This window comes from Mixophyes fleayi, chromosome 8 (assembly GCF_038048845.1).
Source record: "Mixophyes fleayi isolate aMixFle1 chromosome 8, aMixFle1.hap1, whole genome shotgun sequence".
Lineage (NCBI taxonomy): Eukaryota > Metazoa > Chordata > Amphibia > Anura > Limnodynastidae > Mixophyes > Mixophyes fleayi.
In genome coordinates, this window is record NC_134409.1 from 27466130 (window position 1) to 27482120 (window position 15991).

The 15991-nt window shown below is 40.0% G+C and overlaps 1 protein-coding gene across 3 annotated transcripts in view; it reads right to left on the minus strand.

Moving 5' to 3' along the window:
* The window catches only part of SEC16B (SEC16 homolog B, endoplasmic reticulum export factor), a 111661-nt gene extending 96061 nt beyond the window's left edge, over nt 1–15600 (minus strand). For 2 of the 3 annotated variants that reach the window (XM_075182207.1, XM_075182205.1), the window contains exons 1-4: nt 15392–15599; nt 13248–13556; nt 1554–1660; nt 452–569 (exon numbers count right to left, since the gene is read on the minus strand). In XM_075182207.1, coding sequence (XP_075038308.1) covers nt 452–569; nt 1554–1660; nt 13248–13537 — 515 coding nt within the window. In that variant the 5' untranslated portion in view covers nt 13538–13556; nt 15392–15599. Of the gene's footprint in view, nt 1–451; nt 570–1553; nt 1661–13247; nt 13557–15391 lie in introns of all 3 variants that reach the window. The other variant, XM_075182208.1, reaches the window with a different exon arrangement.
* Between the last annotated feature and the right edge of the window lie 391 nt (nt 15601–15991).

Below are 15991 nucleotides of genomic sequence, written 5' to 3' on the forward strand. Positions count from 1 at the left end.
GGCAAGGTTTTAGGGGGATTAGGGTCTCAGTTGGACATCCCATCGGTGTACGCTGGGCAGAACTTTGATCTGAGGAGCCTGTTCTGAGCCTGCATTCCAACACCTCTGCACAGATTGGGATGAAACCAACTCAAGGTGGTCCAGTTGGATCCTGGCCAGGGCTTAGGGGGTTAGAGTCCCGGTCAGATCTCCCGTTAATGTACGCTGGGCAGAACTTTGACCCGAGGAGTCTGTTCTGAGCTTTCCACTGGATGGATCTGGATGTCATCTTGGCTGCAAATTATTTTTAAAATGTTGACATCTACATCTAACTCATTGATAACTGAATAACTTGAAGATTTAAGCCCAGGCAACTCCGGGTACTTCAGCCAGTAAAATATAAAAACCATGTATGTGACAGAATGTGCTGTACATTGACAATTACATTAGAGAAAGCTATATCAGTATTTACCAGCTTTGTGTATCACTTTGTGGCCAGACCCTCTGAATGTTGTGATCAGGAGAGTAGGTATTGGTGGAATTCTGATTCCAGTGTTCTATCTGTTTGCAGTGGGTTCCTATCCTCCTGTCTGTAATAATGAAATACAAGGCCTTAGTAGACAGTCATACAAAATGGATGTCCAAAGTATCATCATCATCATCATCACCATTTATTTATAGAGCACCACTGATTCCGCAGTAGGTATTTTTTAGAGATTGTAAATAAGTACTGAAACAAAGCACATAAAAACCCACCTTTTCTTAAAAGCCTTCCAGTCTCATGCCTAACCTCCCACCGGTCGGCTACCTCTCTCTCTCATCCCTTCTTCCTTTCTCCCCCTTCCTCGACTCCATCTCCGTTTCTCCCATCTCTCCATCTCATCCTTGTGTCTGTCTGTTTTCTCCTCCCTTTAGATTTTACGCTCCTTTGAGCAGGGCTCTCCTACCTCCTGTTTCGATCACTTTTAACGGCGCTCTCCAGCTATTCAGCTCTCCTCCTCTTGGTCCTTCTGCCCTCTGTCTCCTCTCGCTTCTCTCCGCTCCGCTCAGTGGCTCTTAACCTGTCATCGGTGCCCACCCGCTTGGGCTCAAGTTACCTGCCTGTACTGACTTTTCCCCTCCCTCTCGTTAGCTGAGCCTGAGCCCCCAGAGTTATAGTGCTTACAGTTACTTGTACTGTGCTGTTTCACCTTGTACTGTGCCATTGTTTGTCCTTGTACGGCGCTACGGATACTTTGTGGCGCCTTATAAATAAAAATTATTAATAATAATAATAATAATAATAATAACATAAAAAGAATGGCAGCATATAATACAGAACCGGCAAATTGACTCTTTAAAATGGTGACCTTAAGGCATAGAGGGTGAGTACGAGAGGGGCTTCAGTTTGCATCTAACCTTAGATGGCCTTGTACAAACAAACAAACAATCAAAGGTCTAATTTTGAGACTGAAACAGCCTGAATCTTAAGGTACTTGATCCAACTACTTCAGGTTATTTAGAAGTATCAAAGGTAAAGCACTGGAAAGCACTGCTGGACAAGTAAAAAACAGGCATAAGGGAGCGTTCTGTACCTTTATCTCCGGAAACACCAACTGGGGACTCATAGTTATAGACTCTATTACCACAATTTTCTCTATGCACAGCTTCATAAAATCCATATCTTTCATCATATTCCTGCCTAGAAAGACAAGAAGAGGTCAGGCAAAGACAGGACAGAGAGGGCAGCACTGTATCTGGCATTATGTTCTATTAGCTGGAATAGTCATACATTTCTACAGAACAAGCCTTAAGAGCCATAGAGCCATGAAATGCATTATATGTAATTTATACCAAAATCAATAGGCCAAGAAGTACAGAGGTGAAAAGCCATTTAATACTAAAACCTTGTCTGACCAGCAAATCAATAGGCATCCCACCAGAGCATTGTTTAATTCTAAGGATTCTGTTTGTGTTACCCAAAATATGAAATATCTTGCATTTTAAATCAGTGCAAAAGAGAACAAACTGACAGACATAAGTGGTTTGCAGTGTGCACGTTATGTGTTTGTGTATATGGTTTGTAGGAAAACAGAACATTTGTTCAATGATTTTATATGTCTGCAAATATTAATTCAGTGGGCATAAAAAAAGACACAATTCAGGTATTTTAAAATACAGTGATTCAGTTGATAAGTTGACATGAGCTGTGCCAGTTTACTCCCTGGACATACATGTATATATTGTTAATATTATTATGATGATGATCTTATAAAGGGGCTTTCAACCTTTAGACAACTTATAGTTCCTCCTGCAAAGTTTACAACATTTATCACCAAATTCTAATGATCACAAAGCCTTTATATCATCTCAGTAGTGTTGCCTATGACAACGACACAAAACTGTTATTTGTATGCAGTTTTATCCCCTACACAGAGCAGAGCTGAGCTATGTCGTATCCAATGGTAATAAAAAGAAACAACTGATAGATAAAAAGACGAGGTAAAACACAGAAGAAAACCATAAAGATAAAGCAATGTATTTAGTGAAAGCTGCATGAGGCTATGTACAAGCCAATAAATTAAAGTTGTAAGAAGGTTGAACGACCCTAGTAAAAGTGATGCCTCATTAAACATCATTGTTTTCTCCGTCATCAAAATTGGAAAACAGAAATTTCTTCTAAATGCCATCGTCATTTTCCTCCTTTATTATGTGTGACCTAAATCTCATGAGGATATTTAGTTATTGCACGAGTACCCCTTGAGCCTTAACAAAAGTGAAATCATTCATGAAAAAAATAAAAAGTAGCTGAAAATGTCGTACAATCAACAGCACTTTTTTTTACGGTGATTCCAAACTTCCTGACGTTGTGGTAAACTTGAAAGCAAAAAATGGAAACTAGATATTACAGCACTAACCAATGACTAGTAAAAAAAATATATAAATGAATAAATGAATAAATGGACAGGAATAGTTCTTTTCAGGATAAAATAATATTTATTACGCCCAATATACAAAAATAATTAATCTAAAAACAATCTACAATAGATACTTGTAGATACACATGACATACACAGAAAATAGCTAAATCAATACAAAGTAATTATACAAAATCAACACTAATTAAATCACGTAACAGTAATAACAATAACAGGTAAATTACAACAAATAGATTACTAGGCTTGTAACAACAATCGACACAAAGAGCATAACAAATTTCACAAATAGTGGATTGATAATGGAAATTCCTCCACAGCAATAATCCAAGGGTAATGAATATAATAGCAAACTCAATTTGTCTCCAGGTAACTGCTTATATAGCGAAGGAGCAGTCTATTAAAAATAGTCCATAAACTCAAAAAAATGAAAGGTTAATAATAACAGACCTTTATTGTAGACACACCGATCGGTAGAGATATATCCTCCAAATCGCACTTGAAATGAGCTTGAATACCTGATACTGATACTTGATACATAATGTTGTTTAAAATTCATATATCAATCAGTGAAACATAGAATAGAACAACACCTCATTTCTTTAGGTGTTGATAGCGATTACTATATAGTAGTGGAGTAAGATTCTGGCTGACGCGTTTCGTTCACCTCTGTTGAACTTTTTCAAAGACAACAAATGAGTATTAACCTTCTTTCCTTTAAATAATAGAGTGCCAGTTCCACCCAAATTAATTATAACAATTTAATTCAACACGTTAGATAAGTGTCTCTGTATAGAGCCAAACTATATATGACGAGTAATTTAATTCTATCTCATACAGTACTCATAGTAAATATAATAAGTTAACTGATGTTAATAAATATTTTTAATAACACTAAGAAAATTGTCTAATTTGTTATACAAATAAAACAGTTTTTCTTTTCTATTCTGGAGTTACCCTTGGATCATGTGGTTTCGCTTCACATATTGCATTGCTCATTAATTTGTCTCTCACAGCAGAAATTGTATGGATTTTAGACACTAAGGGGCATATTCAATTCTTGGCGTTAAAGCCAAAAATTCCACGGCGCGCGCACTATTACCATTATTACGGTAATAATGCGCGTAAATACCGTTATTACGGTAGTTTTCTCGCTGGATTTCAGCTCCCAGCTCCCTGAGCCGCGAGCTGAAATCCAGCTTACTATTACCGTAATAGCGGTAATAGTTTTAGCGCCGCGGAAAACGGCGAGAATTGAATTTGCCCCTGAAGGGCAGATTCAACTGGCCGCGATGAGCCTCAGAACATCGTGGCCGCGCATTTTAACTATTATTACGGTAAAAAAATAACTCTCATTTTTGCTTGCCAATCTATGGGACATGTGTGTATCTAGCAAAAGGTCTTAAATAGGCCTGAGAGACTATTTAAGGCCTTTTTGGGTGTGGCATACATGCCAGCCCTTGCTAGATGTAAACCCCTATACCTGGAAGGTAATTGCTTCTTATTATAACTCCATTGTAATGGTGACTGAAGAATATAGGTCAGTGTAGAACCAGCATACAATGACATTGGGATGCAAGCTTAAATGATAAATACGCCTGCTAGTGTGTTAAAATTGATGTATGTAGACAGGAATGAAGCAGAAAACTGTAAGTATTGTTCAAACACATATTATGTGAAAATACTGTCAGCCATATTATAGGAGTTTCTCACTGACATGGATTCAGTATCTCTTAATATGGCCATCATAGTGAAAGATATTATCATCTTTCAAGATGAGCGATGTCAGAGATTGACAAAGATAAGGATACTTTTGACTTGTCTATACAATAGTAACTTTGTTAAGTATTAGCAATATGTTTGAGAATAACCACTGATTTAATTGAACATGTGTGTGTTTATTGAGGGAGATTCAAGGAACACTGCTCTTAACAGACAAATTTATCGTAAAAAGAAGAGCTCATAGATCAACAAATTAAAAATAAACCTGGCACATTTTATATATCAGCATCTGTGGAGTAGATGACTCTGCTGCTCTTAGGTAATGCTTGAAAATATGTGCAAAAAACATTCTGCAGCCAGCAGCTCCCCCTTGGCTATAAAGGAAGAAGTCCAACATGATGATTATCTACTGTTCGGAGAAAGAGATGACTGAATAAACAAGACTAGTTTATATATTCTGGAAAAACATGTTTGTCATTGCAAGCTAAAATGTGTGCCAGTATGGCTAGTTGTGTAAATGGATTATGTTTAAGATGTCACAGTTATAATACACTAGTGATGCTAATATACTTATAAACTCATATAAATAATATCTATATAATCAGTGAGTTCCGAATGCATTAGACCAACTTATCATCATCATCAGCAGCCATTAAAATAGCGTCACTAATTCCACAGAGCTGTACAGAGAACTCTCTCACATCAGTCCCTGCCCCATTGGAGCTTACAGTCTAAAATCCCTAAGATACACACACACACAGGCAGAGACTAGGGTCTATTTTGATAGCAGTCAATTAACCTACCAGTATGTTTTTGGAGTGTGGGAGGAAACCAGAGCACCCGGAGGAAACCCATGCAAACACGGGGAGAACATACAAACTCCACACAGATAAGGCCAGTTGGGAATTGAACACATGACCCCAGTACTATTATAAGAAATAATTCACCTTTTCTGCAAAGTATTATAGATATCAGGCCTATAGCCCGGTGCATTTATATAGAGTTCCTCTGTAATTTTGAATATCTACATAATTTACATAAGGCAGTGCATTATGTCATATATAATTAACTAAATGTCTCCAAAGCAAAACTAAAATGGAAGATTACCCCATGTAGGAATGCAAAGTAGATGTCTAAAAAAATCAATTCATAAAAGTAGCAAACAGAGGAACAGTACATTGCACTCTTTCAGAAATCAAGCTGTCTTAGTTTACAGTTTCAACTCATTAGTCGACACTAAATTGTTATTACTATGAAGAAGACTCCATGGGCTACCATACGATTACTACAATATGACTAAAGCAAATGTCATCATGTTCCCCATTTTCCATTTCCTGGTACATGGCTGATCTTTGGGAATAGTAAGTCCCATAGAATATTGATTACATAATGTTGTTTCATGCTCAGAACTTCTCAGAAAGTGGCTGTAAGAGGGGTAAGTCTTAAGCCAGGATGAAACTAATTGCGTATACTACCAGTGACGATTCACTAGGACAAATAAGAACATTCTAAGGAAGCATGTTCAAGGAAAAATGTAAAAATGTATCAGGAAAAAATGGGGGTCCCTATCAGTAGAGAACAATTTATTTCAATAACACTTAAGGAACCCCCCAGCACACTAGGGTCCTACGAGCATCGGAATGATCACAGCCATGTAAAGAAATTCAAGAAGTGTGAAAGAAGGTGTGTAAGTGTGTCACATGTGTTTAGTAGCTGACATCACTTACAACACACCTGTGAATATATCTGTCTGTCTCAATAACTCCAGATGCCACAACGCTGTGCTGGCAGTTTTGGTGATGATATTGTGATGTGGTGGTTCCACATTTCTGCTATCTAAATCGTAAATAGATGATGACATATAACAGGATACATTTAATCTAATGTCTATTGTTCTTGTTCTTTAAATAAGCTCTAGTAATTGATCATGTGGGTGTTATGAGCTATTTAAAATTTATGTGAAAACAGGTGTGAGTTTTATAAAATGGGTTAAGTGTGCACATTTATTTGGCATGTATGTATGTATGTATGTATGTATGTATGTATGTCGGTGCATACTGGGTGGATGCTTCTATCTCATTGATCATTGTAGGTTAATTTGACGTTACCTAGGTTCTCTTATTACTACCATTAATCTGTGTACAGTCCTTACTTGAAGTCTTTGCTGATCTCCATCGCCTGACCTCATCTTACCTGCCAATTTTGTACTGTTATTTCTGTTCTGGTTCCTGACACCAATTTATTTCACCTGTCTTAGTCTGCAAATTCTCTACAGCCATTGCTGATTTAGCTCCTGACCCTTGTTTGTTTGACTTTTGCTGTCCTCTTCCATCGTGGACTACCCTGCATGGGAAACACCAATAACTTTGTGCACAAGTCTTGGGGACAACATAGTACCGGTGAGCATATAAAGCTCTAAGGGAAAAGGGGCTTCCATAGGTGAAAAGCACAAATAGCTTTGGTTGTAGGTGTACTCAAAAAGGGTTTAGAAAATGCTGACTTTTTAACAAGACTAAAAACTATTATGAGGGCAAGTCCAGCTGAAGTTTTCACCAATCGACTCCAAGTTCTGACAAAGATGGTTCAATAAGGCTGCTGCGCAGGAGGTTGCAATCAGACTCCGTCCTACATGTCTTGCAGTGGCCCTGGAACCCCAAATAAGTTTACCAATCCAATTCACAAAAGACAAGAAGTCATTGTAGATGTTTTGTGACAGTTGCAAACCACATTTTAAATTAAGACTCAAATCTGACACAGAGGAACATAAGCTGAGAGTTGCAATATCATTCCTGCAAGGAGACCCTGACGTTTGGGCATTTTGCATTGATCCTCAGAGCCCAACCTTCTCACGAGCAGACATTTTCTTGAAACTGTAAATCTTCTGTATAATGACACTAATAACATTGTATCTGATGATGCAAATCTATGTTTACATAACAATGGATGTGGAATTCAGACATTGAGCCATAGTCTGCAGATATAAAGATTAAGCCATTTGCAATAAGTATCATTTAGATCTTTCTGAACCCATCAAGGATTGGTTGGTTCCTTATCTTGCTTCATAATCTGTGTAGTCTGCAATGCAATTAACCATCAAAACTTATAGAAAGTTATAAGAATGGAGACAGCCGTGTAGGCTATTTATTATTAATACCATTTATTTATATAGCGCCACATATTTCCGCAGCGCTGTACAGAGAACTCACTCACATCAGTCCCTGCCCCATTGGGGCTTACAGTCTAAATTCCCTGACACAGGCACAGACAGACACACAGACCAGGGTAGTTTTGTTAGCAACCAACTAACCTACCAGTATGTTTTTTGATTGTGGGAGGAAACCAGAGCACCCGGAGGAAACCCACGCAAACACGGGGAGAACATACAAACTCCTCACAGATAAGGCCATGGTCGGGAATTGAACTCATGACCCCAGTGCTGCAAAGCAGAAGTGCTAATCACTTAGCCACCGTGCTAACCATTTAGATATTATCCTCCTTTGTGCCAAATCCAATTTCTCCTAATATGTTCAGATATTCTCCAGATACCAGGCTGGAAGAGCCAATGTAGATTTAGTCCTTGGGTTCCACTGGGGAAAAAACAATGCTGCTGTGCAGAGCTTTTTCTATACTGTTGGAAACATCAGCACGTAGATGAGCCTACGGTAGCTAACCTAGACTAATAGGTATTTTCTCCTAAATTAGAAAATTCTTAATACCACTGAAATTGCATGTTAAAGTCTACTCTTGTATTGTTCTGACTTCCTGGATTGTGGCTGGCAATTTCCTTGATTTCTCATTTGCTGAGAGATTAGGGCTACTGTTTGTTCTTCCAGATTCCCCTGTGGCTATCTAATATACTGTTTGTGCTGTAGATTGAAGACCTATATCTAGCAGGGAATTTTCGAATTGTTGGTGGAATTCATGACGAAAAGATATCTTAATTGTCACAACTTGATTGCCGATTGGAATAAGGGGGATACTATTAAATGGATTTCCAATTGTCATAAACATTGTATTCCAGGACATATTACTTTAATGTCCTCAGAAGATTTACCTATGCACAATCAGAATGTCTCTGATGTTTTTAGACAATCTGCACATAATTTACCACCTCATAGGTTATTGATGTAATTCCAGAAACATACCCTCTAAAATGAAAGCTTATACCCTTTCAGGTCTTAAAACTAAAACTATGAATAAGTATCCAAGAAGAAAAAAAAAAACTCTGCTACCAATATCACCCACAGTTGCAGGATTCATTTTTTAAATATAAATATAGGGGTTTGCATCCCTGTGTTGATTATCTGGGTCTAAATAAGTAACAGTTTTCCTTAAAATCTGAATTATTGACCAATTAAAAGAGACCACTTTATTTTCCTTATCTACAATCTTGAACGCATTAGACAGGTAGATGAATGGAAGACGGCCTTCAATAACAGACAAGGGCACTATGAAAAGGTAGTTATGCATTTGGCATGCAATGCTCCAGCTATTAGCCAAGACTTGGTAAATGATGTTTCCTTTGAATTTGTAGGAAAAATTTGTGGCAATAGATCTAAGTGACATTCTATTTTTTTCACCTACGTTGTCTGAGCACCATGGACATGCAACCCTAATGTTAGAGAAATTAAGAGAAAATAGGCTATTTGCCAAACTGGAGAAATGTGTAAGAGCGGAACCACACCCAGCCCCATGTACAAAAACCATCTCACTGACACCATAACTCCCACAGAAGCAGGGCCGGACTGGGACTAAAAATCAGCCCTGGCATTTCAAGCATACAGGCCTATCTCTGTTGATGAGCATGAAAAAACTGGGTGCCGCTAAGAGCGTGGCCACATTATGCAGGGGGTGTGGTCAACATGGGGCATTGATACATACATTATAATAAAACATTACATTTATCAGGCCCTCCCTATCATGCCACCCCTCCACCCCAGAAGCACATTACAACACCCCCAGTCCACTGTACTTATCTATGCTTCTGATGCTGCTGACATCCATCAGAGTGGGAACGTCCTGTAGAGTGAGCAGGGAAACTCTTAGTCTCACAAGATTAATAAATCTCATGAGACTTCGAGCTCCTCGGCTTGCTCTGCAGGTTGTGTCCTGTCCGGGAACTGGGAGTAGCTATCCGCTCCCTCCTGCTAACCAGAGCTGGACTTAGTCTCAGGGGGCCCTAGGCACTTTAGACAGGGGGCTCCTATTATGTAATATTAGACACATTTTCAACAAATACATAGGCAATACTGTGAGCACTACTGTTAGGTGCACACAGTTCTGCCTTCACAAGCAGTACAATGTGAAGTAGGACATACCTCCCAATTGTCCTTGCAGTCAGACCAAATCCTGACTAAGCGGGACAGTCACCCACCAAATTCAGGACAGTTGGCAGACTGTCCTGCTCTCTCTTACCTGTTTTGTCATTGTCACCACTTGTGGCTGCTGGTGTCTTTAGATCAGTTGCTGCTTGTCTGGATCCTGGAATGTTGGGGGCCCTATTTGGAAAAAAATGGGTACATGAAAGTTAGAAAACTCCAAACAGCACCGGTGTTAACTCAATATATCACCCACATTATAAAATTAGACCTCACTCCAGCCCCAACATTAAAATAAAAGTATTCCAATTTAATAAATAATCTATTTCCCTCCCTCCAAACAACCTCAGCAAGAAATTAAATAGCATTTATGTTTAATAAAAATAACCATTTCCCACAAACATCCCAGGCATTAAATAATTCATAATCGCATTTAATAATTAGACCTCATTTTCCCCAAACAGCCCCACATTCACTTAATAGCACACATTTTAGTCATAAACTGTCCCCCACACACATTATAGTCATATACTGTCCCCCACACACATTGGCCATTTTTATTTTCCCCCTCCTACAGCCATTGCCCCCCCCCTGCAGACATTTTCAATCACCCCCTCTCCCCCCCGCAGACATTTATTGCCCCTCTCCCCCCCCCACAGACATTTATTGCCCCTCTCCCTCCCCCTGCACACATATTCAGTTTCTCTCCCCCCCTGCACACATATTCCGTTTCTCTCCCCCCCCTGCACACATATTCCGTTTCTCTCCCCCCCCCTGCACACATATTCCGTTTCTCTCCCCCCCTGCACACATATTCCGTTTCTCTCCCCCCCCCTGCACACATATTCCGCTTCTCTCCCCCCCCTGCACACACATATTCCGTTTCTCTCCCCCCCCTCCCTGCACACATATTCCGTTTGTCTCCCCCCCCTCCCTGCACACATATTCCGTTTGTCTCCCCCCCCTGCACACATATTCCATTTGTCTCCCCCCCCCTCCCTGCACACATATTCCGTTTGTCTCCCCCCCCTCCCTGCACACATATTCCGTTTGTCTCCCCCCCTCCCTCCACACATATTCCGTTTGTCTCCCCCCCCTCCCTGCACACATATTCCGTTTGTTTCCCCCCCCTCCCTGCACACATATTCCGTTTGTCTCCCCCCCCTCCCTCCACACATATTCCGTTTGTCTTCCCCTCCCTGCACACATATTCCGTTTGTCTCCCCACCTCCCTGCACACATACTGCGTTTGTCTCCGCCCCCCTCCCTGCACACATATTCCGTTTGTCTCCCCCCCCTCCCTGCACACATACTCCGTTTGTCTCCCCCCCTGCATGCACACATACTGCGTTTGTCTCCCCCCCCCTGCACACATATTCCGTTTGTCTCCCCCCCTGCACACATACTGCGTTTGTCTCCCCCCCCCCTCCCTGCACACATATTCTCTACACTTACCAAAGCACTGACAGCTGCCTCCACTGCAGCTAGTCCTACGCGGGAGCCGGGCCGGCGCACAGAGCCGTCATGACATCACACGTCATGAAGGCTACACAAAAAAATAAATATATATATTTTTTTTTAATTTAATCTGGGTATCGCAGGGACCGGACCGGCCCACACTGCCATCTGCCAGAAGTGCCAGATGGCCAGTCCGGCCCTGCTCAGAAGTCACCAATCTAGTACCCACTCCAGTCCCAATTTTGATCCTGAACCCCACATCAAGTTACATAGAAATATCACAGGCAACAGCAGGTAACGAAAGCTGTGTGCTTAGTAGTTATTATAAGATATAGAAAAAGAAACCCTAAATAAAAATTGGAAATATCTAGCCAAACATTTCAAAAGAAAACTTTGCAAACAAGAACTTCAGTAGAAAAGTGCAAATTAAAGCGAACTTGAATAAAACAGTGTAAAGGAGAGAAACCTTATATAAAACAATGGGGGCTGGGACCTCGCCTTTTGATGATGAGGCTTTGAAAAGGGTGAAGTTTCTTGTTCTATGGGTGGATACGTGCTTTATCTGGATCAATTTCAAATATAAGAGAAAGATCACAGGAGATCCAAAATAGGTTGAACTTGATGGACTGGTGTCTTTTTTCTACCACATCAATTATGTTACTATGAATTACCACCTTTAAATGGGATATACTGTGATCTAGGTAGACAGTTTTAGCAAGACAAACCACTGTGTACAAATGCCTCAATTGTCTCAATTTATATCCAACTTCTAGAAGTCTTTTTGTCATATTAGGTATTTAATTATATTTTTCCTCTCCTTTTCATTCACACATTCCAATTAAGATGCTGAGTCAGATCACAACTGAATTGGTCAGATTTCTAATACTGGACAGAATTTTCTCAATATAACGTTCCACACTCAACCACAGGATACGTTTTCTGTTTATGGCAGTCAATCCAGATAAATTTTCCTGCACAACATCTCATTCCTTAGATGTTACAGAAGTAGTATCCCATATCAAAATATCACCCAAATTTGGGAAGTATGATCTTCATTAAAACATGCAGATTCCAAACAAAAATTAGCACACAAAATAAATTATGTGCTATTTTATTCCATGTTTTGTTATTGAAACCTGCACAATTCTCTAGACCACCCAATTTTTTTTTTCTTATCCTAACCCAAACAAACTTATCAAGGAGGTTGGGTGCTGTAAGATTCTTACCTGTACAAATAATTAGGTACGTGCTCTCATTTAGTTGTTACTTATGGGCCTCATCAGGTGCTGCATCTACTTTGATGAGCATGAGTTGTTTGGCGGGTGCATCTATCTCTATGCTCAGTATTTAATGGTTGCTCTCTCACATACTCATTGCTCATTATAGTTTAATTTGCTGTAAGCCAAGTACTCCTATTATTACCAATAGTCTATGTACTGACGTTGCCATAAACATTGAGCTTCACCAACTTCCAACAGCCCTGACTCTTGCTTCATCTGACCTCTTCTTTTGCCTAAAGATTTGTACTGTGATTTCTGTTATGGTTTCTGACCTCGGTTTATTTGACCTCTGTTGACCTGCTTTTTCTTGCTGTCATTTGAAGTTCCTGACCCTGGTTTGTTTAAATTTGCCTTTCTCGTTCATTGTTTATATTCTTATCCTGACTGAAAAGTACTAATAACACATGCGGACGTCATGGGGTTAGCAGTGCCAATCAGCTCTATGGCAATGAAGGTTGCTGTAGATGATAGTAGGACTACCCAGACTTATTAGTGTACAAGGAAAGAGTTTAGAGAAGGCTTGCATGACAACCAGTCTAGGCATTCTGTAGTTACCTTTCAGAAGAAGATCTCACCTGGACAGTGGTCGATATGGCTCACTTCTCTCATATAATTCAGCTCTAGAAGCTGGGCGTCTGCGGTCTATGTGCATAGGCAAGTTAGCAGGATACTGAGGGTAGTGGTCGACCCACTGATCGGGCCGTGCTTGATGACCTCTCTGCGTGTGATACTGCTGGTAAAACCCATAACTGTTGTTTCGGTATTGATGTGGAAGTGGATGGGAATACATCCCTCTCCAGGGGACCATTCCTGCAGCTGGTCTGGTCTGAGACTGGTTATACCAAGGTGGCGCTCCATGGTCCATATCAATGATGAAGTGTCACCTATTGGTAACATACTTATAAAATAAGAGCAGATAATGTACTATTTACATTTTTAATAATGCTCATTATAATAACTTGCCTGGTTAACAATTCGAAAATGCAATAACATTTACAACACACAATAGACTGAAATGTGTGATAGTACTTTGCATCCTATCTTTAGACCTGTCTCATTTTATTCCACGCCTCCCCCTCTAATAGCTCCAATAAGTTCAGAAAACACCTAGGGCCTGATTCATTAAGGCACATAAATGCAGATACGTGCTACATTTTGCACAAAATTGCTCTTTGCTTGATAAACAAACCATACGCCAGAGAACGCAGCAACGTCCTACTCATCTTCCAGCGCAAAGGACCCTTACTACAGCCTATGACTTCATGGGTGAAACGGGGAGGGGACTGGGCATAATCACATAGTCAGTGTACAGTAATGACTATTAATAACAGGTGACATTAAATGAATAGGTTTTTTTTCCTGTGCTATCTGCTGGGACTTTATATTCCACATATGCGTTGTATGTATCCTGCAGTGTATTGTCTATTAGAGTGGACCTAGACCTGTATTCATCAGAAGACGTATCTTTATCTCTGCTCTTTGTTGAATACAGAAGCAGCTTGTCATATCAGTGACAAGCTGCGTGAGAGAGGAGGATGCTGGGTCCCGGCGCCACGCAGATTGGTAAGTTTTTGTTTTGTTTGCTTTTTCTCTGGCTGGCCGCGGCAGAGAGGGCAGAGTGACAAGGAGCGTGAGAGAGGGCAGAGGAGGGGACAGAGTGACAGAGGGCAGAGGAGGGGACAGCGTGACAGAGGGCAGAGGAGGTGGACAGTGTGAGAGGGGGCAGCGTGAGAGGGCAGAGGGAGCAGCGTGATAGAGGCCAGAGGGGGCAGCGTGAGAGGGGGCAGAGTGTCTGGATGCAGAGGGGGCAGAGTGTCTGGATGCAGAGGGGGCAGAGGATCTGGATGCAGAGGTGGCAGAGTATCTGGATGCAGAGTGGGCATTTTTGCATACAACTAAATAAGTATTTCTGTCCTGACCTAAATACTTATTACTAGTCAACCTAATTATATGTTGATTTTATTTCTATTTTATTTTTTTTTATTATTTTTTTTTACTGTTTTGCTAGAAACAAGTTTACTAAATATATTAGTAACTTTCTTAACCTTTGAGTAATACTGTAGCATGATTTATTGCAGTGAGTGAGAAGGGAAAGAATGATAAAGTAAAATAACTAAATATTCTATGCAAGTTTTATTGGTTGTTATACATGGGTTATACCTTTATTGTAATGTATTTTATTTTGTAAAATAAAAAAAAGATTTAAAAAAAATGTGACACTGAATTAAATTTTCATTTTCATCTACAAGAAAAATACTTCCAAGAATAATAATGTGTAGAGAGCTGAATTTTATTTACAATGCAATATTCTAAAACTAATACCCATTACAATACAGAGACATTTTAAAGGTCTTATAAACTTCTCCTAAAAACTAATTATGTAATTATATAAATAATAAAGAAAGTGATTGGAGGTAACTAGGAGTTGAAGGCGGAGGCGTTGAAGGGGCTATGGTAAACTGTCAGAGGTTGGTGAAGAATAAGCAAAAGACATAACTGAGTGTAAACACACAGACATTTATTCAGCCAAGATATGTAACTTAGCCTTTGTTATGTTCCCAAACAATAGTTTGCCAATACAGCAATAACAGTTAAAATGAGCTCACTATTTGAAGCAGAAACTGTGGTTTTAAAGGAAGGTGTCCGAGTACCTGAATTTAATATAAAGCTATTATCTGTATATTCCTCGTGACGGTAAATAAATCATGACAGGACTCACCTGTGTCAGTCACGACAAAGAAGAGCCTGAATCTGTCTGCAAGCTGTGCCAAAGTCCATCTGCCACATGAATCGGAGAGCTTCATAGATCAGCTGCAGTTCTTTGTATACTGACAACAGATAACAAAGGGTCAAGGTACAACTGCATGAAGACAACCCGGCCAACCTGCTTGTATCTAAAAATAAAACATCAGGAGATACAATGTGGCTGGGCTGACAGAAAAGAAATAGAGTATCATGAGAAGTTTTTCCAGTATGATCCTATTTAATAACATGTCCATCCAACCAGAGCAACCAGTCAGATGTTAGCGTTGATCAGTCTATACTTGAATTATAATAAAAGCAAAAACATGATTGGTTAGAATGCATTTGTGCCGCAGCATGAGACTATGAGCTTGCGCTCTGCTATAAAACAAGCAGGGTATTAAGTAGGGATGAGCGCGCTCGGATTTCTGAAATCCGAGCCCACCCGAACGTTGCGGATCCGAGTCGGATCCGAGACAGATCCGGGTATTGGCGCCAAATTCAAAAGTGAAACTGAGGCTCTGACTCATAATCCCGTTGTCGGATCTCGCGATACTCGGATCCTATAAATTCCCCG